Below are 23424 nucleotides of genomic sequence, written 5' to 3'. Positions count from 1 at the left end.
TGTAGCAAAGACGTGACCACGAGCGTGACTGGAAAGACGGGTGCTGATGAAGAGGTGCTGCCACAGGCACGTGGGACACAACACCGCTCCCCATACGGCACTCCACAGGCCACACTTCTGTAACTCTGATTTATCACTTTATTTCAAATTAGCGTTCTTGCTAACCATTCAGGTTTTCATATTGCCAAAATACTCTGGAATAACTAATACTGAACATTAATCATGTTCCCAGGTAAATACAGAAAAATCAGTTATTCATTTGTTTTTAATAGGGGCCCAATACAGACAAAAAATAATCCATATGGATTACTAATGCATTTATTGTTGTGTTGTTTTTTTTTTTAAAATCTTGTTATTCAGTATTATTTAACTGCAGCCTGTAGAGCTCCATTCCTCCCTGCATTCCCACACACACCAAAAAAAAAAAAAAAGTTCCTTTTTTCATTTCAGAAGAATGCACTGGTAGAAAGCTCCGAAATTGTTTTTAATAATTATATGCTTAACCCCCTCCAGTAGCTGGAGATAACTCACTCAAAAGTTTTATTTACCAGAATAAACCAGTAAACAACACCATATCCATTCCCATTTAACCCTATCATCAACAATTTTGAAAATACTTCCTTCATATTAACTAAGTTAGTTAAAGGAGATGTCAAAAAAAAAAAAGGCAATGATTCCCACAGCACTAGCAACACACAGGCATCAAAAATCAGTTTAAAAGCAGAAGCTACATCACAGGTTTCAGAAAAAGACATAGGGACTTCTTAAAAAATAAACTTACAATACAGTTTTTGCTAGGCAAGCTGTACTGCCTCATGAAGGTCTTAATCAACTTGAAAGCATCAGTCAGACCTGTTTTTCATGCTGTTACCTGCATGGTAAGAATCTGACCATGTGTGTCCTATGTGTTTTAAAAACTCTGCACATCATGACAGGATAATGTGAACTTCAGTAACTATTTCATTTCATTTTAGTTGTTAAAAAGAAGCCATTTTCAATTTATTGTTTGTTTTTTTGGGGTTTTTTTAATTAGCTTTCCATAGTAGTAAACATAAGAAGCCATCTGTTTCTTCTCAAATTTGGATTCAAAGTATGTTGCATCAGTTTCGCTTTCAAATTCTTAGGAATACTGCAAGTAATTTTAATTGGCATAACTGAAACTCAACACAATGCTATGAATGATTTATCCTTTTAAATAACCCCCAAGAAGTTAATGAAAAGTTTCAGTTGGCTACCAATTTTTTGGCCTATCAAGCTTCTAGGTCAAAGTAACTCCCCATTATTTCAAACAAAACATTGGATATTTGTCTTTATACTAGTCTCCCAACCAGCTTTAGAGGACACATTACACAACAACCCAAATTTCATAACAGAGCTAGCTACAAAATGATTGTTTGCTTTCATAATCCTTACTTCATTTCCTATTCAAACCTGTTCAAAAATTAAAAGCAAACTCTTAACTTAATTGATCAAATCAGTGGGCTCTATATTCAAGCAGTTTACAGCCTGAAAGTCAAGCCAGAAAGGTAAATAGAAGTTCTGTCATCTGCTGACAACCACAGAGCAAACAAAAATCTTATTTACAGAGATGTTTCTTTACAGAGAAGCACATCAAGCTATGGCTTGAACAGATTTAAATAGATAGCCGGAGTTGTCAAAATGTTGGCTTAGAGGAAGGGCACCCACAGTTGTGCCTGGGTTTTATACCACATTAAATGTTGCTCCCTTGCACCACTTTTCCTCTCATCTAGTATAAAACCAAAAGTACTCAAACAAATTAATAATCCTTTGAATCACAGAATCATTAAGGTTGGAAAAAACCTCCAAGATCACCCAGTCCAACCACCATTACCCCCATACCCACTAAACCACATCACCACATTCCACAGCTATACACTTCTTAAACATCTCTAGTGGCAGTGACTTCATACCACCTCCCTAGGCAGCCTGTACCACCTGCACCAGCAAGCACTCAGGAACTGAGCCCCACCCTCAGAGCAACCCCACACCTCTAGCCCTCTGGGTGCCCAAGCAGCCACCAAGTTCCTGCTACATCTTGCTGCTCATTGGAACTGGAGCATTCCATCCTCCACTTGCAAAAAACTGAAAATTAAAATCAGTAATTTCTGTTTGCATTCAGTCTTCCTACAAGTGTATTGATTTTTGTCCATAAGAAACAATAAATCTTACCACTTCAGTCTCAATTCTGAGATGTGCATGTATACAAACTGAAAAAGCATTGTTTTCCTCTCATAGAGAAACAGCTTTATTCCTAACATAGGTTTTATTTCCTAGCCCTTAAGTTTTTTATCATTCAGATTACATCTCTGTATTTTGACATAACAAAGAAAACTTCACAATAATCCAGAAATACACACATATTATTTTACATATAAAGAATAGACAGAAAAACAGCCATTAAATATGGAATGGGAAGAAAGGTATACTTTTCCTTTTCTGGTTGACCACTATAGCAGTTCGATCAGTCTTCACTGGGTGGATCAATAAGTCTTTTCTATTTAGGTTCAATGGCTCTACACAACAATTCATATTGACTGCAGATTCAACTTCCCAAGCAAACCTAGTCTGCTAGCTGGGTTCCCTGTTATGCCAATGAATAGCAACCCATTTAGAATAGATTTTTGAGGAAGAATGCATTTCCTTTACAGACTATAAGATCCTAGAGGGATTTGGGGCTGGAGAAGAGGAACACCACAGAACTCCTTTATATACTAAATAATTATGACAGCTTTAGGCACCTTAGCAGAAGCACCATGCCATCTTTGCAGCATGAGTTTGCCTACATTTAATTATTAACTGATTTCACTGTAGACAAGATCAACCGAAAACGCAAAGCAGTCATAAACATTTGCACTGTATACAAAGCAAAAAGCTTATAATTCAATATGAATAAACTAGAAGAACAATTAGACCTTGGGTATTTCAGAAGAATTTATAACTAGCCCCAGCTAATCAAGCCTATTCCCAAGGAAGATGAGCAATCAAGAAGCATGCATTTAACTATTCACAGAAGCAATCTACAATACAAAGACTTCATTCACAGCCAAGCATTTCCACTCTAAAAAGCTCTTCCAAACTTTGGCAGCAAGGAGCACAAAGCTAAGAAATACAGGCCATTAAGTGAGTTGTACCATCATCTGGAGAGGCATGAACATCAAATTCACAATAGTATTACCCTGAATATTCACAACTCTTTAGCAAACAGAGAAGAAATGTGGAGGCTGACTGTTCTTCTGAAACTTTGTATCTCCTTCAACACAATCTTTTTATTGGAATAAAAGTACATGAAATGCTGCATGTCAAAAATCTGTTAAGGACCTCATACCTGCAGAGTGAGCATGACTCAGCAGCTATCAGATTCATCTCAACCACATATCCATTTCTACAGGATTGGAGCTCTGAAGGACCTGACAACTTTGAAGACATCTGCCTTCTGATGGGACCATGGCTGTATTCAAAGTTACCAGACAGCTTGATAATCATAGAAGTCACTGCTACTTTGTAGCCTCCAAGCATATGCTGATCACCTGTCCGTAATTCAACTTGCCTGTCAATGCACTGGAAAACTTATGGTTCAAATATTGAATTGATAAAGAAAGTCGTAAACTTTTAGAAAATTAATGTGGCACTACTGTTCGAGACTCACAAACCATCCACTGTACATAAGGTTCAAGACTCACTGAAGCTTACATCAGAGTTTTCAACAGACCAAGCAATGAGGTAACTCAAAACACAACACAGAAGTGACTTGAAGCTATCAGTGGGGTAAGAACGTAGAAAAAACTCAACTCCACCAGTACATGCACACACATCACTCCCCTCAGAAAGCCTTGTATTGCCAGGATGAGTCACTCTGACATGCTGCACACAATAATCTTACTTTTAGAAAGGGCTACTGTGAAAGCTTCAGAGATTACTCTAGTATTAACACTTCTCTAATGCTAGGAGTTACAAATACAAGATTAACATACTGTCTACTGGGTGGATTAAACCTATTTTTACAGTTGCATATTCATCTCACCTGTACTAGCACTTGCTAGAGACAGTATGTAAGTTAGAGAAGATTTCATGACAAATTTTAACAAAAGCTTTATTTATGCAGAACCTCTTGTACCAAAAGTTAGTACTGTAAGTATTCATTTCAGAAGAATAAAGTTAAATGCCACAAAGGTTGAGCAACATAGTAACTGGCAACAAATTGAAAAGAACTTCCTTTTTAGTAATTTTCCACTCCGTGACTAATACCCGTTCTCCTGTAGAGAAATGTGGATGGCTGGATAAATTCCATTTCAAAGTATCTGTCCATCTCTGAAGTACAAACCAGGGGAGAAAAAAAAAAAAAAAAAAAAAAAAAAAGCAGTGCACTATACATATGTGCACCTTCAGTCAAGTTTATGTGATTTTCTAAGTATTTACACTAGGTACTTAAACAAGCATCCCTTCCTTCCCCACTCCCTCAGCTGCAGCAGGTACAAGCAAACATACAAGTAGTATCCTTTTTGGAACTAAGCCCAGGAAAACACCACTAGCTTCAATTCTCAAACTGGAGAGCTGCCAACATAAAGCCAGTCAAGCCCACCAAAGTCAAGTATCCAACAGTTTAGCCTCAGAGTTTCAGTCGTCACAGCCTCCTTGCACCAGGCCAGCAGAAGAAAGGAATACCAAAGGGGAAAAGAAATCAGCCTAGAGCTCTGTTCACTGTTCATCAGGAACCTGATCTCTTGATTTAAGAGAATTCAGAATAAATCTAGTAAAGACTTCTGAGGCATCATGAAATGCTTCCATCACAATATATTAATTATAATGAAGTCACAAAGGAACTTATTATTCTATAAGCACACACCAACTGTATAAAAATCCCCCCAAAAAATTCTACACTTCAACCTTTTCTCCCTCTTCTGAAGAGTCTGGGAGGCCAAATATACTGCAGCATCCACAGCTGTGAATTCACACACTGTCAATTACAAGTCTCCAATTGTCACTTGAACAGATATAAGATGAAAGATTAAGGTGAAATGTATGCAGAATTGACATATAAGGTACCAACTAGAAAGAGAAAAAAATAGATTCCATTAGGAATCTGAGAGATGCTGCAGCACCTGTGTCTTTACAGGTTTAAGATCCAAGTGAAGAAAATTCTAAGCAATCAAGTCTGAAGTCAATATTGACTTGTTTCTGAGCAGAATGTTGGTTCCTGCCAACCAGAATTTTCTATGAATATTTACTACTTTATGTCTTTTGAAGCTAGCCAGTTTTGCAACAGGAAAACAAAGAACGTGGTAAGATATAAAAAGAACAATGAAGACAATGGATAAACACAGCAACCACTGCAAGTGTCAAAACATTCTAATACATCTTAGGTTAATGAGAATTACATACACCTCTGCTGAGCTTGCATTCATTTTCTTTGTATGTGTATTTATATACATAGATAACAGAATGCTACATTGATAAAAAAAAAAAAAAAACAAAAGACAAAACAATTCATACTCTTAAAGTTGTGCTGTTGTTGCGGTTCGTATTGTTTTTCCCCTTAAATGTCTTATTAGCACAATTGCCATATGATTTAAAATCAGTTAAAATAGTCACTGAAGCATGTCAAGTGATCTTCTACATCAATACCACTTTAAAAAAACATTACTCGTACAATTCCAGCAACCAGACTTTCACAAGGAACTGATATACCTGCTTATTTCCATTTTAATTTATCTTGTACATGTTAGATAGCTGTATGGTATGCACTTTTATATATATATATATATATATATATGTAAATCTGTATTTATTTAAAGTACTGTTTCAAAACATTCTGGAACTATGACAACAAATTACTACTGACACAGTTTTCCAGAGTTTTCAGCACTGAAGTATAAAACACTTTAGGAATGAGGATGTTATGGATTCACAATTATATGCATACTAGATATTACCCAATCCTAAAGATTTTTTTTGCTTCATCTTTCTTTAACTGAATAGTACTGGTGCGATTTTTGTGTCTTTCTTCTTGGGAAAGCAACTCAAATTAGAAGATCCATATTCTCTGTGTACTCCACATCAGAGGGGGACACTAACATTCATCAACATCTGCTGAACATTTTGATAGACCCAAAATGGGTGTGAGTACAGTGAGGCAGTGGGCAGTGCATTTCAGCAGTGGAGACAACATAATAGACAAGTCTCATTCTAGACAGTTATGCACAGCTCTTATACCACAAGATAATGAAAGTCTGGACCAGCTCATCCATGCAAACCAGCTAATGGTAGTGAGTACATTGAAAAAAAAATGTTTTGCAGCTGAACATTTCTTCTATCAAGTAATGTCATCGTGTTCTTTGTATCTGCTTCCACAGAAATAAGTAGGAGGCATTATTTTTGGAGCAACCTGAATACTACCAGCTTCCAGTACAGCATTAGCAAACAGGAGCACCTTACAAAAAGGCCCCTTTTACTACCATGCCTGTAGTACAGTTCAGATTTCTAAATGCAGGCCAGAGCTGTGTCCTCTTTCCCAGTCCTAAAATAACATACAGCTGGTAAGGGAACAGTTCAGTCTGCTACATAGAGCCACATGAGCATGAGAAGTTCATTCAAGGTTACCAGCACACGAACTAGAAGTGCTGCACTATATAAACAAAGTAAGCAAATCTTAGGTCCAAAGTGACATTTATTTTTTTTCTTTCCTAGTGTTAACCATGTGTGCTGCTGAATTCAATTTAAAAAAAAAAAGTAATTTTCAACCTGCCAGATGACTGAGAGAAACCTCTTAAGAATACCAATTATTCCTAATTAAGGGTATACTTTCGGATTGCTTACTGAGAAAAATCCATGCTAAGAAACAAAATTTTGCTAGCACAATAGGATCTGTAACAAGCAGCGTGAACAAAAATTGATACGGACACTAAAAAACAGAGCTCAAATTGATAATTAATTCTTCTTTTACACCATTTAGGATTTGCTAGAACTGCATTTTGCTTAGAAACTGAGTGACTCTAATCACAACATAGCTAATATGGATTTCAACTTGCGCATAATATATGGCAAGCCCCCCTCCTGGGGGAGAGATCTTTACTGAAGTACTCTTCTACCATATTGCTGACTTTTTCACATGGCCTCTTACCCCAGCATACGCTTGCAGTGTAACATGCATTATAAACAGCCCTCCCAGTTTGCTTGTGCCCTCACACAAAGAACACTGCAAAGAGAGCTCTGATCTTGAGAACAATACATTTTGTTTTTCTTTACGTATAAAATCAGAAAGCTGAATGCTCAGGGACAGCACACAACCCAGGCTCAGTACACAAAGCATGTTACTGGAGTGTGTTCTTTCACAGAGAGGACCTGAAATTCTGACAGCTTTAACCCAGAGCCCAGGCAATGTAACGTACTGGGGAATACGGTAGATGAAAACACACATCTTTACTAAGATCCTCCAAGGCCTCCAGCTCCAGGGCAGGAACCAAGCCGGGGCCCAAAGCCAGGATCTGCTCTTTGCCCACAGCTGTCCTTTAACAAGGTCTTTTCCCTCCCCTTCTTCATTTCAGTTTGGAACAAAACCAAGCTTTGAAATCCCCAAGCCACATTTCTGCACGTAGTTCTAAAAACAAGTGCAACTGTCAGTGATGTAATTCTTTGCATCTAACACCTCGAACAGTTTGCACATAGCCACAGTTTAAGGCCACAAACATTAATGAAATCCATTCTGTTAAAAGTTTAAGGTAGCGTGAAGGGAAAAGCTGTTCTTTAATTAACTCATTATTTACATATTAAGCTATCAAGCAGAACAGGTAAACAGTTTCGGAATAAATATCTTGGCAGAGGTAAAAGCCTGTTAATTTGAGCAAAGGTGAACCTGAAGTATGGCAGCTTTTTACTAAAATGAACAGAAGGCAAAAACTACAATGTAAAACAAAATATTGTCCCCTTCGCTCATCAGTTAGCTCTTTTCAGCATCAGGTATGCTTTCAATTTAAGCTTGTGTTTGCAGTCTTCATTACAAACTAAGGCCTCAAAATATCACCTCCATACACACTGACCATATCCTCCACTGTTTCATCTACAGGCTTTATACTGTGTGTTATGACTAACATATTTTCACAACACCAAAACACTAGCAGTTACAACAATGAAAAATGAAAATCTTATTATTAGGAGCCTAGGAGCCTTGAACCCCCAAAGCACTGGCATGAATACCTCAAGTACATACTACAGATTACTCCCAGTACAAGAAGTACACAACCAGCTAATGCTTGCAAGCAAGATGAAAAATAGTTACGGTAGCAGAAGAAAATATGAATGTGATAACAAATGAGAACAGCAAATAGAAGACGTAAAGTAGAATATCTGTCCAGACGTGGATACACAAGAAGTGTGCATATTTTACCTTTCCATAACACTTCCAACTAAAAAAAAAAAAAAAGATAAAAAAAATAAAAAAATCACTACTCTGCAATAATCATAGAGCTTTTCTATTGTTAAAAATTTATCGTGATTTTTTTTTTGTTTTCTTTTTAAGGTAGAAGCTCTTCCCATAGCAAATGGCATTCAGAAGGCTACTGATATGATGATATCCAGTGCATGTTGTATCAAATAATGTGGAAACTATTCTTTTAAAATCTGATGGTAACTGGTATTTCCAGCAATGTAACAAAAAGACATTAAAAAATTCCACCTACTATTAAGAGTTTCTTAGCAATATCTAGTCAGGCAGTCAGAACAGTAAAAACAATTAAAGTCACGCTGAAATATAGAATTATTCTAGCCAAAGGTTTGAAGTCATCTTACTCATATATATACGATATAATTATGCAGTTTCTTAAGTTCCCTGCATTTGACTAACTCTCCCATCAGAGCAGAGCACAAAGGAATGAGCCAGGCAATGCAACAGTCCATTACTAGTCCTCACGGGGGATTTCAACTTCCACGACATATGCTGGGAATTCAACACAGTGCAGAAGAAGCAGTCTAGGAGGTTTCTGGAGTGTATGGAAGATAATTTTCTGATGCAGCTGGTGAGAGAGCCTACAAGAGGAGCTGCCCCACTAGACCTGCTGTTCACAAACAGAGAAGGTCTGGTGGGAAATGTGGAGATCAGGGGTTGTCTTGGACAGTGACCATGAAATGGTAGAGTTCTCAATTCTTCAGGGAGCCAGGAGGGGGAGCAACAAAACTGCTACCTTGGACTTCCAGAGAGAGGATGGACTTTGAATTGTTCAGAAGACTAGTAGGGGGAGTCCCCTGAGGTTCAGTCTTAGAGAGTAAACGGGTCCAAGTCAGCTGGTCGCTCTTCAAGAAGGAAGAAGACAGGCATGGATGAATAGGGAGCTATTCTTGAGGCTCCAGAAGAAAAAGAGAATCTACCTGCTGTGGAAGAAGTGACGGACAACTCAGAAAGAGTGCAGAGAAGTTGTTAAGATGTGTAGAGAGAAAAATCAGAAAGCCAAAAGCCCAGCTTGAAGTCAACCTGGCCGCTGGGGTAAAAGGAAATGAGAAACTCTTTTACAAATACATCAACAGTAAGAGGAGGACTAAGGAGAGTCTCTACTCATTACTGGCTGAGGCTGGGAATGTGACCACTGAGGATAAAGAAAAGGCAGAGGTTCTGAATGCCTTCTTAATGTCTGTCTTTAAAGATCAGACCAGCCATCCTCAGGATACTTCACACTCTGACCTGATAGTTTTGGCTGGAGAGCAGACAAAACCCCTGATGATTCAGGAGGAAACATTCAGGGACCCACTCCTCCAATTAGACTGCCACAAGTCCATGGGGCTGGATGAGATTCACCCAAGAGTGCTGAGGGAACTGGCAGAGGTGATAGCTGAGCTGCTTTCCATCATCTATCAGTGCTCCTTGTTGACTGGTGAGGTCCCAGAAGACTGGAGGCTTGCCAATGTGACTCCCATCTACAAGAAGGTTTGTAAGGAGGACCCAGGGAACTACAGGCTTGTTAACTTGACCTTGGTGCCAGGGAAGGTTACAGAGCAGATTGTTTCAAGGGAGATCTTGCAGAAAGTATGGACAACAGGGGGATTAGACCCAACCAGCATGGGTTCACAAGGGGCAGGTCCTGCTTTACCAAAACCTTAAGCCTAATCTTCTCACTTAACAAGCCACACATTCATTGTCAAAGCACATGTGCAACAGAAGTGTCTTATCTCCACAAAGTCTTTTAGATGCCTATTTATAACTTAGAGCATTAGATTTTATATTATCAGATGAAAGCTTATATCCCCTTGAACGCTGAGGTTTCTCCAGTACTTTTATCCTTCCATAATGGAAAGCAAACCACATTTGGTACATTTGTACATCACCTTGAGAAAGAGTATAAAGTTCCCTCCTATCTACTCTGATAGAAAGCAGTTCATTGAGTCTCAATATCAGACACCTTATAAAAAAATATATTTGTATGCTTTTTTACACCTATTAAAAAAGGTTTGTTAAAAGTCAAATAAGCTATTTTCAAGATGCTGTGGTTTGTATATATACATTTTCTTTTTTTTTTTTTAACAGCGAAACAAAATGAAAAAAATTTACAAAACCAGCCACAAATTAGATCTTGACAGAGTTTGTATTTCCTACCTCTATAGGGTCTCTTGGAAGATGCTTCTGTCATAAACCACTACAAATGACACTCAACAAATATAAATGATATTTACAGCTACCTTCATTTTAAACTGGAAACCACTCAAAGTCAACCGTGAATGCTGCTGAGTGCTCAGTCTGATACCTACTTTCATGTAAATACATTACCTTACTTATGATATTAGGAAAGAAAAAGCACTACTCAATGTTCTGAGATTCAATAGACCCAACCACAGAAAATTTTGGCCAATATTAAAAAGTAGGTTTTATTTTCATATTAGTTTGTTTCTACTACTTCTCATTAAGAAAAAAAAAAATTGAAGCCAAAAGACAACAGCTGACAGGCATATTCAAATCTATCACTTGTTATAATATTTAGGTCATAGATTCATGGTCCAAAAGAGATCAGAAAATACCAAGAAAACTTCAGTCCACTCATTTCTATTGTACAGTACCAACACTCATGGTTATTGTATAGTACCAACACTCATGGTTTACTGGCTGTGATGAAGTAGTTGCTATCCAAATTTGCTAAATTTTACAGCATAATGAACATTAGGTCTATTTTAGTACCTAACCTTTTACTAAACATTCTGCTTTATTTCCAGAAGTCTCAAGTTAAAGCTGAAATACATACATCACCATATGCAAACTGACTCCTTAATTTTACCAGTTTTGGAACGTAGCTTCACAGTTTGTAGTAGCTTCCGCCAGCTAAAGGTGTCAAGGAACAGGTAAACTACTGTGTTGCGAAAGGCACATTTTCTTCCTGCTACCAGTTCCTGAGAAGTGGCAGATGGCTTTCCTCAGAAGTCAGGGGAGGCAGGGACAGTATTTTTTGAATAATTAAATATCAAGATAGAGCCTTCTGTGGCCATTAAGAACTCCATGAGCATCAAGGAACTTAAATTACCTGATTTTTTTTCCCCTTGCAAAGGTTAAGATTCTGCTGCTGAAATAGGGCAATTATTCCATAAATCTCAAAACCAGAAAAGACAGCTTGCATCACAAGCAGCATTTACTTTGTGCCACGTTATGGTGATAGGCAGGTGGAATTCACATACGACAGGAAAGTTTTGCCAAACAGCATCCATTCTTGGCATTATCACTCTATATAGTCACTACTTCTTAAATTACATCTGGTAATTAACATCTCTAGCTTCACCAAGTCTCATCCTCTTTACAAAATGGTGTTAAGATACAATATAAATGAACAGCTTTTAAATTTTTTTATTTTTTTTTCATTTTACACCGATACTATAATTCAATATAGTTTTATTTCAGCATGACAAGTAGGAAACGACTAGGAAAAAAGAAATCTTCTGTACAGAAATGCTTAGATAATATGAGGAAAATCCAAAGAAATTTGACAAATAAATCTATGTACTAACAAGAATAATTTATAATTTTCTATCTATAAGAGCTACTCATTATAATCACATTCAAATTACACTGCAAGAGCATTGCTATTAAAATTCTGTTTACTGTTATGTAAAGGGGACTGTTAGAAGCCCAGTTTTTTCTTAAACATTACCCAATTGTTGTAAACAAGCTTAAAATAAAGCAGCAATATTTTAGGAAAAAAAAAAATCTTTCAGATCTTTATGACAATCCAGCATTAGTGAGCTCATTCTTACTTGAAAATTCACAGACATGTCATTGAGAGTACAAACTCCACAAGCCATCGTTGAACTCAACAATGAGCCCAGTGGAGGCTGGACACATGGACATGCTAGCTAGAAACTCCATTGAAGAAGGATAGTTAATATACTTAAGTGCATGCATGGAAGTAACAAAAACACTTCTTAGTTCTCTCAAAAGCTATAAAGCAAACAACAGGAAAAGCTTGCTTTCACTCTCAAATTGAAAGCTTCATCACTGAAGGCTAAGACATAACCAACTACCTTGATTTTTGCACCGGCTAAGAAACAGTTAACTGCAGATTGAGTGACATCTCCACACAAGCTCCCCCACAATCACTTTAAAAATAAATAGATAATCCTCTGGCACTTTAGATTTTCCTCTCACTTCCAGAAAAAAAAAAAAAGTATAGAACAAGAAAAAAAACTGCTTAGAGCATGAATACAATCCAAAGTAGCTAGCCTAAAATGCTATGCTTTAGCTACGGTCTCCCTCCCACCCCTCTGAGGCTTGTCAATGAAAAGATTATTCTTCTACTGATTCTATATGCTGAAATTAGTTCAGCATCCAAACAGTACCTGCTGCTGTTCTAAATAACTGCCAGTAGCAAAAAAAAGTAGTGAGGAGCTAAGCAAAGAAGGAAACAGAAGCAATGAAATGGGGGCAAACAGATAAAACTGTTTTGTCTCCTGAAAACTGCTCCAAAGGGAGAGGATGGAATGGACACCATATTACCCACAAAATGGAGAAAAAATAAAAATAAATATGAGATTATTGCTGCATTTATCATTTTTAAAGCCTCACTCCTCTAAACTCACTTAAGTCAGAAAAATTCATAGAATGCATATGATTCCTTTTGAGAGAAAGAAAACTGAACGTCCTCTGCCAACAGATTACACATCATTTTAAACCTCATATATGTGTTCAAAGAACCAATGCCACTGCCAGTATTAGATGCATACCATCTACACCATTTACTTGCAAAAACTGAAACATTTTATTACAACAAAATCCATTTGCTAAACTTGAAAGACATGATGACTTATTAATGTACCCAGGAATATTTATACTAGAGATAATGACCACAATAGAAATTAAATGATGTTCACGGCAAGAGTTACTTCCCTAAAGATCTGTGGGCGTGTTAACCTGAAGTATTCAATATACCTACTATCACATACAACAGAATTCATGAGCATTCCACAATGTTTTCTGGAATAACAGTTACAATACACTCAGGATAACCCCTAACGCTTCTAGAATGAGCCACTAGACTTCTATGTTTATGTAATGAATTCATTCTAGATGGGCAATTCCTGAGCAGTTGTGGTAGCACGGCGTGTTAGACAGATAAAATATACCAAGTGTATAATTTTAATAGGAGCCTTTTAGACAATTCCCCGACCTTCCTGCTTCTCTCCAAATCATCTAACCAAATGCTCATACAGTCAAATACCTTATGTATGATGGGACTGCATTCACATATGACAATGAGCAACACCTGCCCATGAGTGACAGATTACAAAAAACTGCCCTCAAAACAGATGTCTGGGCATCAGCTGGCACAGATGGACTTGCTTGGAGTGAGCACTGCTTTGTCAAAAAAGTCCCCACAGTAACTGTTTGCAGCAGTGTGATCAGTACTGTAGTATTATGTTACTCTAGTCGTTCCAATATAAAGAACATTCTCTATAATCTTCCCAGGAAAAAATAACCTAAGACCAGCTCACACAACAAGGGTGGAAACCTCATACTTTCTATTCTAACAACTGAGTACTCAAAGTTAATTTTGCATGACTAAGCATCACTCAATTCCTTTTGCAGATCTGGGCAACATTTTCTAAATCTGTCATACCTCTCAAGCAGAGAAACTCCTAGGAAAGGTGATCCACCTTTGTTGAAACTTCATAACCCTGTTAAGTTCTTTTCTCTAATGCTAAGCATAATGGCAGACATGCCAGCACAAAAAGCAGCAGCACAGCACACCAAGAGTGTAAGGACATGTGGAAGCGAGGACGCTGTGCCTGAAGACCCAAGGAAAGGAGGAAAGTGTCAAACATTAGAGCTACCCACAGCTGCTTATTGAGGAGGCTGACAGTAAGGTCTGTGTTTTCTTTTGTTTGTTTTGTTTTTTTCTGTTTGTTGTTTTAACTACACAAGACAATAGATTAAAATAAATTCAGCACTAGAAATACCTAGATTAATAAAATAGTCTCAAGATGTTCACATAAGTGAATATATATTTCAAACAAACTAGTTGACTTGTCTAATGAGACAGGTCTTCAGGCATCTATTCTGAAAAAACAGATCATACTAGATTTTAATTGTAAATAATGTGAAGATTATATTCATCAGTAAGGTGCTTCTGACAGCAACATGAGCAAAGCAGGCTTTGTTGTTCTAGGCAGCTTGAGAGTCCTTTGCTTTGCAGCATGACCAGGAATCATCACTAACAACCGGCCTTCAACTCATTAACATGAAATGCTATAAAAACATCGAATAAATTGTCAAACAGTTGGGGAAGAGGCAAGCTGTTCTTTAGCTACAAACTCAAACTCTTTTTTTCTTTTTTTTTTTTTCCTTTATTTTTTCAGAAAAAAAATATTTTTTGCAGAGGAAAACTGAAAGCTCATGTTTTAAACATTTTAAATACAAAAATCTTACGTTGTTTCACTTGACACATTGCCTTAAGACATTATTTTCTTTTTAAGCTAATGAATAACTGTATGAAGCAAAGCTTCAGAAGTACAAAGTAAACTGAAGCAGAAGTGAGACAGGTTTTAGATCTCTGACACCATACAACTGGAAAGGAGCTTCCTTCATGGAAAGACAGGAGATGAAGGAGCAGCCAAGATTAGAAAGCATAGCGGGAAGAAGTAGAAGGTAACGGGGAGGCAGAGAAGAAAGGAAAGTATGTATACATAAGTACTGAATGGAAAGAAAACACATCTTCATGAGATAGGTTGTCAATTTAAGAAGGCCCTTCAGAATATGAACACTTTATTTACAGTTTAGGTGTAGTAAGAAAGCATGCATAAACACTTGAATGTGAAGTATTCAACACGACAAGGCTATTTCTCACTATTACAATGAGACAGTAATTAGACTCCTGGTCACGTACTCTTTAGTTTCAGCATTCTGGCCAAATTCTCAGAATCTATCTGACTTTCTTGAACACGATGCTAAGTAGCAGAATTGAGGGGCCTCCAGTCAGTTTTTCAGAGTACTCAGCTCTAATTAAAATATAGAGGCAACTGTCCTGTCCTGCTAACAAAATCTAGCATCTATTTCTAATTCTCTCCTGCCTTCCTATAGATGTAGAAGCTATTAAGCCAATAGGCAGCTGGAACCTTCTGATGCAAACTATGGCAACAACACATTGTTATGTCCAATCATACACTTGCTTTTGCAGTCAGTAGGTGCCAACGTGTCAACTCTTGCTCTAAGCATAACTCCCAACTTCTAGTTTTAGTCAATAATATTAAGACCTAGATTTGTGGCTCTCACCAATGTTATGCTCATCCCAACTCTTTAAAAATACTGATTAATCCAATGGCCTTGCTTCTGGTTCTCTATTATCAGCTGACTGGTATTGTTTTCTACACAGTTCTGAAATCATTCTGACTTGTTCAACAGAAGTCCACTGTATTCAGGGTAAGCCATAAGAAAAGAAGTGGGAAAAAGAAAAGACAGCAACATACAAAATTTAGTCTTGCAGACAATACAGTAGACTAGGAGAAAACAGAGGTGATAAACCTTTTTTTTTCCCCCCCTCCAGTTAGCATCATCAGTCCCTACAGAGAAGGCAAACAGTCATTGTGTAAATTCTATGACAGAGCTTATTCAGATTTACCTTACTCCCACTATTATCCATGACTAAGATGCTACCTGAGGCACTCTTTCAGCCATCATCCCCTAACTTAATAAATTCCAACAGATGCTTTCTTTCTCAGTGCTATCAAACCTAATTTTATACTTTTCCTTTTGCAAAACTTCAAGTACTCACTACCATGAGTCTCTGAAAGTAGGGGGAAAAAAAATAAAAAAAAATAAATAAAAAAAGCCACAATAAAGCACCCATAATCTAATAGTAGATACAGGAGGAGAATGGCAAGCATTTCCCTTGTGAAGGGATCAAGGAACACCACCAGAAACCTATAAGCCACCTGACAGATACCTTTTTAATCAATCCAGCTACTAAGGCCAGTAGTAGATCCAGTCTTCTCCAGTCTTCTTTACCAAAAACTCAGCAACACTCTAAAAGAAGTGGGACAATCCCCTTCTCTCATAACCCTTGTCAAGTGCTACAGCAAGTGTTTTCTGAAGCTTTAGTCAAGATAAAAACTAAAGACTACAGAGCAGTTCATTTTTAGTTGTTTACTGTATAAACTGAACTATTCAATAACAATTTTTCAATGAGGACTATATAGTTAATAGATACTGAAACAGTTGCAGAGGCTGGTAAAATATAAGAAGCTACGCACGCTGTAACAACAGAAAATTCTAATGGGCAGCACTTTCTGATTCCAGTTTGTAACTCCATAAAATGCAATTACACCACAGGCATTAATGGTTTTAATTGAGCCAATTATGTACTAAGAGGTAAAAAGACTAAAAATACACACTAAATTATACAAAGTCTTTAGACTAAATAACACTTGGGAGTTAACAAAATACTTGTGGGAAAACATATCACAGATGGTCAAACAATTTAAAGCAGTGGTATCCCATGCAAAGACTATCACTTGGGGTTTTTCCTATCAGGATTTTTTATTTTTTTTTTCCTTTAAAAAGTATATTCTTGTTCTGTAGAACCAAATGCCTTTAGGTCAAAGCTGAAGGACTCGCTAAATACACTGAAATGATTCCTTTCAACCCTAACAACTCATCCCTACACAACTCAAGGACCAAATTCAGGTATTTGGCCCAATTCTTCCCATAAGCCACTCACTTAACTATGGCAGTCCATTTTTCATGCTGATGACTTTGCAAGGCCCTAGGATCACTTTAGGTAGCTCCCCTTCACAGAAACACTTAGTTCTTATAGAAGCACTCAGAATGTAAAAGAAAGTTTCATATCACTTCCATGTTTTACAGATGCACACTCACATATCAAGATTTGGGTCAAATAGAGATTTCTGACCCACATATTAGGGCAAGCTGGTACAGTTTAAGCATTAAGTAACCAATGAAGGGGTACACAAAGCATCTACTGGTAATCCGTTACTAAATGGGTGTTAACTCATGGTACTGATAGACTTCCCCTTCCTCCCCTCCCCACTGTGCATTTGTTAGCTCAAAATAAAAAAGAAGTACAGCCTAGAAGTCAAACAAAATAAAGAAGGTAACATCTGCAGAATGGCTTTTTGTAAAGACCAGCTGTTCACTGAAGGCCCACCCAAACAAGCTTCCAAGGCTGTGGTGAAGCCCTATACAGTAAGATGTAGCAAGTAGCTTAGTCCATTTTAGACACTTTTCCCTTTTATTTGGAGCTTCTTACAGCAGTGATTAAGCAAGAAATAGCAAGATACACTCAAGCAGAACTACATATAAACAGTTCTGAATGCAAAAGCAAACAGTACTTGGCAATAAAAATTTGGATGAGGTCACCTGAGAAACACTGCAGAAAACTAGTTTAGAGACTGTTGACTACTAACATGGGAGAACATAGCTTTAAAGAAAAATTCAGCAGCATCAGCATATAGTCCATAACATCAAGGTTTGCTTAACTTTGCTGTCAAGAACATTAACCAAAATCCAAGCAGACAGCTTTGACAGCCTCTGCTAATCAGGACTTAAAGCCCCCTCAAACACAATGTACCTTCTACATAAACAAAAGAGAAATAATATCAAGACTGTGTCTGCAGCAAGTACATCTAAATGACTGTATGCAAAATTGTGTACAAAACACATCTTATCCTAGCTGTACCACCCATGATTCGCCTCATTTTGTTTAACTGCCAGAACAGCTTTAAAGAATTCAGAGGCACAACACATTACATAAGCAGAAGACATCCCTTTTAGCAATGAAATTCACAGTTGGATATTAGGAAAAATTTATTCTCAGGAAGAATGGTGAGGCATTAGAACAAGCTGCTCAGGGAGGTGATGGAGTCACGGTCTGTGGAAGTGTTCAAGTAAAAGGTAGATATGGCACTGAGGGACATGGTTAGGGGACATGGTGATAATGGACTGGCAGTTGAACTAGATGATCTTAGTCTAACCTTAATGATTCTATGAACCTTAAAAGTCATGTTAGGCAGCTGTTTCTGAACGCTGAGAGCTGGTTTCTTCTGACTAGAGAAGAAAAAAGTAAACTTAGGGAGGTATGGATGGCAGATGTTAACTTACAGTCCCCAGCTACCAAAGGGACAGGCAGAAAAGGAAATGTCAAAGAGAAAAGAATGAGCCAAGCTCATCCCCAAAGTACACAGAAAGAGAGCTGAGACAAGGGACAACACTGCAGCAAGGGAAGTTACAGAATTAAGACATTTTTAGTCAGGGTAGCCAGGCACTGGGACAAGCTGCCCAAGGAGGCTTCATCAATGCATCTTCAGAAATACAGCACAACATGATCAACCATCAGAAACAGCCCATTTTGAACAGGAGAAAAAAGCCATCATTATGAAGTTAGCTATGTCTCTTTTAAAAACCATGAAGAGAAAGTTATGAAATTCTCCACTAGCAATAATCCATGCTAAGATGATTCTGTGGATAAACAGCAGGCAGATTCAAGCCCAAAGGGTGAGTCAACAGCTTGCTGATGTCACAGCCAGAAATAGAGCTCAATTCCTTTCCCTCCCTTCTATTAGTAAGGGAGGCAAAGGAAGGCCTATTTTTATGTGTTCTTGCACAAAACACAGCAAAAACAAAAATATCTCCCCAACCATATTTGAGAAACACATGGTGGTTGTTTTCTTTTGTTTTTTAATCTTTAATCCTGTCAAACTCCAGTTTTTATTTCTCTAGGTTACACACAGCTGTAAGCCACAAGGTTCCCCACCAGTTCTTTTTTTTTTTTTTTAATATTGAATTTAACATCACTGTATACACTTTATAAAGAAATTTAGACTACTGCACAAAAAGTACTCACACACACTGCATTTCATCAAGTCTGTTTCACTTCTTGCTTTCCTAACCCAAGCAAGAAAAGCTCTCTAGGTATTTTCACTTTTTGCAACGTGCCAAGGACATCTGTCTTGTCCCCTTCACCAGGAACAACTCAAGCCTGTGAGCTGGAAAGCTACCTGCATTATTGTTTAAGCTGTTCAACTGGAAAATAACACCACCGATGAGGAGAGGAGGTAGAATCAGCAGCACAGGTAGGAAGGTCAGCCAGTTGGTTCACAAAGAACAGTGAACTTCATCATCTAGGAGTTCAGTTGTATCATGTCTGCACAATTTTCCTACGCTGAAAAGATTGCTATTTCAACAACAAACACTAAGAATAGGCCCTTCCTAGCTACGACCACTATTAAGGCAAGCAGTTAACAGCTGATCAACTAATAGGCAGTAGAGCTTAACAGCATATATTCCTAGCTGCCCCATCACCACCTTTTGCTACTTTATTTCAGACATATCTAATCCACTGGTTTAGTGAATGACCATGCCCCAGAGTTGCAGGATCAAAATTTAAGCAACCACTTAAAATAACTGCTATCCTTCTAGAGGCATGAAAACATACTGTCAGAAGGATTCAAGACTATGTGCAACTTGATTTTGTACATATACTTGAAGCTCCAAAGGTAAGTACACTGCTCCCCCTAGACAGCTTACCAGGTTTCTTCACATTTTTACATGAGTGCAGTATCATTACATAACTGTATTAACCATAGTATTAATCCATACAGTACGCAACTCAAGGACTGTTTTCAGTTCTATATCCCATCTCACAAGGGAATGTCACAGAAAACTTGGCACAGACACATAAATCACCTTATAACATCCAGTTGAACATAAGGGTTCTTGAGCCTGGAACAAAGATTACAAAGCTACACACTGCTCAGGATCTTAAGTCACAGTGGAATTGAACAGAGTTGTTCACCTCTTGCAGCACAAGAATCTGAGAGCAGAGAGTGAAATTAACACACCAGAGCTTCAGGACACTCCAAGGAACCAGTTCTTTACAAAAGTAGCAACTAGGCTAGGAAAATCCCTTCTCCCCCGCATTCCTGAGACAAGCTGTTGATACAAAGCACACCTGGAGCTATTAAATACACTATCAATGACAGTTTGTAGAGCTGGGATGAGTATTGCATGGACACCAAGAGGCATTTTAGTCTGCCTCCTTCCCCTGGGCATTCTCTCCCATAGCATGAACAGCTGGACTGATTGGGCTTTGAGAAAAACATTTTGTTCATCGCAGGTTGTTACAGAAATTGTTTTCTTTGAAAAAGAGAAACCCGTCACAAAAACAAAAAAAAGAGTTTACGGATTTCCACAATACTTTTATCATTAAGGAAAGGCTTGAGTTCCAGAAGGAAGAGAACTGACAAAGAAGATCATCTAAAGTTCTGTATGCAAGATGGATAAACCTAAAAACACCACAGCAGTTCTGCAAACTCACTGTTTCAGCACAATCACACAAGAACACTGCTCTCCACAATATGCCATTTAGATGGCAGGTGCATCCGGGCTTCCAAATTGTTTTAATGAGCAGTTTCATTAAGTCAGATCTGCCTAGTCATTACTTCCTACACACAGGCGTTCTAATGAAAGAATCAGGTGCCTTACAGCACTGCTGTAAACAGAAGCTTGCCAGGAATCACTGCTCGAAACACTCTGCTATTCTATCATTAAGAGATTACAGTTGGAGAAAACACGCTATAAGCTAACGTAGCAGTTTACTCAATTCTTAATCCCATTTTATAAGACCTAGCCATGCCACTACTCTTCCAAAAGCCCACAGGAAACCTAGCAGCCCTAAACCAAACGTGCTATTTGTAACACAGATCAAACCTCAAACTCTGTACTGCCTGCCACACACACACGCAAAAGCCTTTCTCAGGCTCTGAGGACACAGGCCATTAGTTAGTATCATACTTTAGATTATTAGGGGACGGCTAACAAAACGGAAGGCATCGAGGGAAGCCCCAAAATCCTATTCAAAAATTGCCACTGGGGATTTAGTGACAGCAGAACAGGAGCAAGACTAGAAAAGGCAATAGGGACACTCGGGGGACGACCTGTACCAGTATGGTGCTCAGTCTGCTGCAAGCCTGAGCTGGAAAGGAAGAATACACCAGAAATAAAGAAGCCCAGACGAAGTTTATTTACAGGTTACCACAGCTGGACTGCAAGAACGTTTAATTATAGCAACAACGGCCTTACTAACTACGTCCACAACTGTTTGTTCCCCGCCCCCGACGTGCAGGAGCTCGCTAACGAGCCCTCCCCGCCCCGGCTGCATGAAGAAGCGCTACCGCTTTCAGGCGGTCCTACGGGGGATGGGGCGAGACGCCAGAAACCAAGCTGCGGCCGCCAGAAAGGCTACATGGGACGGCCCAGCCCGGACGCCTGCATCGCTTGGGATACCCGTGCAGCGTCCCTTGCCCGCCCTAAAAGACCGCACCGGCGGAAAGCTTCCACCACCACCGGAGCGGCGTGAGCTGCCTCGTCCACGCCGGGGCCGGAAGCGGAGCCGCGCCGGCGCAGGGACAGCCCACCGCCACAGGGAGTGAGGGAGGGAGGGGTACAGCCACCGCCCCCCGCCCGATCAGGCGCCCCCAGAGGCGGGCGGCCGTTGCTTGCTAGCTCGGAGCTCGTCGCGCAGGTCTAATCTGCCACCACGCTTGGGGCCTGTACCTGCGCTGGAAGTCCTGCTCGAAGGGGGCCAGGTAGGGGTCCCGCTCCAGCAGCTCCGGTAGCTTCGGCGCCAGCGGGCCTTGCGTGCCGGAGGCGGCCATCTTGCCGCCACAGCTCTGTAGTGCCGGGCACGGCTGCTATATACCTCCGGGCGGGGGAAGGGGGGGGGTCTCGGAGCGGGGCGGGCGGGGGCGGGCGAGGAGCCACATGCTTCACGCCGGCGCCGCCCACCGGTGGGGGCAGCCCCGGGACCGGGAGCCGCCCGCCTCCGCCGCCACTCCCCGCCCGCCGTGTGCTTAGCGGCCTTGGGCGGGGTGGGAGGCCACGGCTGTGAGTGGTCCTGGCCGTGACACCCGAGCTCCCTGGAAGGGGTATGAGGTGCGAGCAGTGCGATAGAGTCCTCCGCCGCTCAGCGGGGTGCTGGGCAGCTCGCCGCCGAGCGCAGCTCTAACGATGTCCGTGAGCTCTCATAAATCGCAGCTTGTCTGGCAGAACGTTGCTTTGCGGGGGCCAGAGGAGGCTTCAACAACGTAGTGAGTTCAGTGGATCCTAAGGCAGCTGTAAATGCGGAACAGCACAGATAGATTGTAAGTGACAGGGTATCTATCAGCGTGTCTCAATCTTGGATAGGCCTCCAGATATCCAAGGCAACTATTCACCAGCCTGACTGTGGCTGCAGGCCAACATCCAGCACTTTTTCAACATCCAGCAGTATTGTTTTGTTAAGACACATACTGACAATGTGTATTTACAGGCCTCTTTTTGAATACTTTTTAGCCACAGGTTATAAACTTTCCAGCACTAGGGTACTTGACATTGCTTCCACAACCATCTCCATTATTTCTGTCCTTGGTTTGTAACTCATCTCCTCTGCCTTGGCTTTCTCTGGATTTAGAGTGGCTTCCTATTCTGCTGCTAGTTGACAGCCTGTAACAAACTGCAGCAGTTCATTTATAGCCTCTCCAAAAATTGGCTGCAGTGACAGTTTTCAAAATAATTTGTTTCATCAAATGGTATGCATTTAACTACACTGTATTTCCTTCCTTGCAGCAGCTTGTAACTACGCGCACAAAAATCCAAGTACTTTTGTCCTTTTGTCTTACAGAGAACAGAGAAATTGTTCTCTGTCTTAAGAATCTGCGGCTCAGTGTCTGGATGGAGATCAGTGATAAGTGGTGTCTCTCAGGGGTCAGAACTGGGACGAGTGCTGTTTAATATCTTCATGCATCACATCAGCAGTAGGATCAAACTTCAGCAAGTTTGTGGAAGACCAAGCTGTGTGGTGTTGTTAGCACATCTGAGGGACAGGATGGCATCTAGAGGGACCTAAACAGCCTTGAGCAATGGACCCCGGTCAGCCTCATGAGGTTTGATGAAGC

The 23424-nt window shown here is 39.6% G+C and overlaps 1 protein-coding gene across 4 annotated transcripts in view; it reads right to left on the bottom strand.

Moving 5' to 3' along the window:
* The window catches only part of GBE1 (1,4-alpha-glucan branching enzyme 1), a 140222-nt gene extending 118005 nt beyond the window's left edge, over window positions 1–22217 (bottom strand). For 3 of the 4 annotated variants that reach the window (XM_015880095.2, XM_015880105.2, XM_015880114.2), the window contains exon 1: window positions 22046–22217. In XM_015880095.2, the coding sequence (XP_015735581.1) occupies window positions 22046–22146 (101 nt within the window). In that variant the 5' untranslated portion in view covers window positions 22147–22217. The remainder of the gene's footprint in view (window positions 1–22045) is intronic. The other variant, XM_015880123.2, reaches the window with a different exon arrangement.
* Window positions 22218–23424: the final 1207 nt, after the last annotated feature.

This window comes from Coturnix japonica, chromosome 1 (genome assembly GCF_001577835.2).
Source record: "Coturnix japonica isolate 7356 chromosome 1, Coturnix japonica 2.1, whole genome shotgun sequence".
Lineage (NCBI taxonomy): Eukaryota > Metazoa > Chordata > Aves > Galliformes > Phasianidae > Coturnix > Coturnix japonica.
This window is presented reverse-complemented; position numbering and strand designations above follow the sequence as displayed.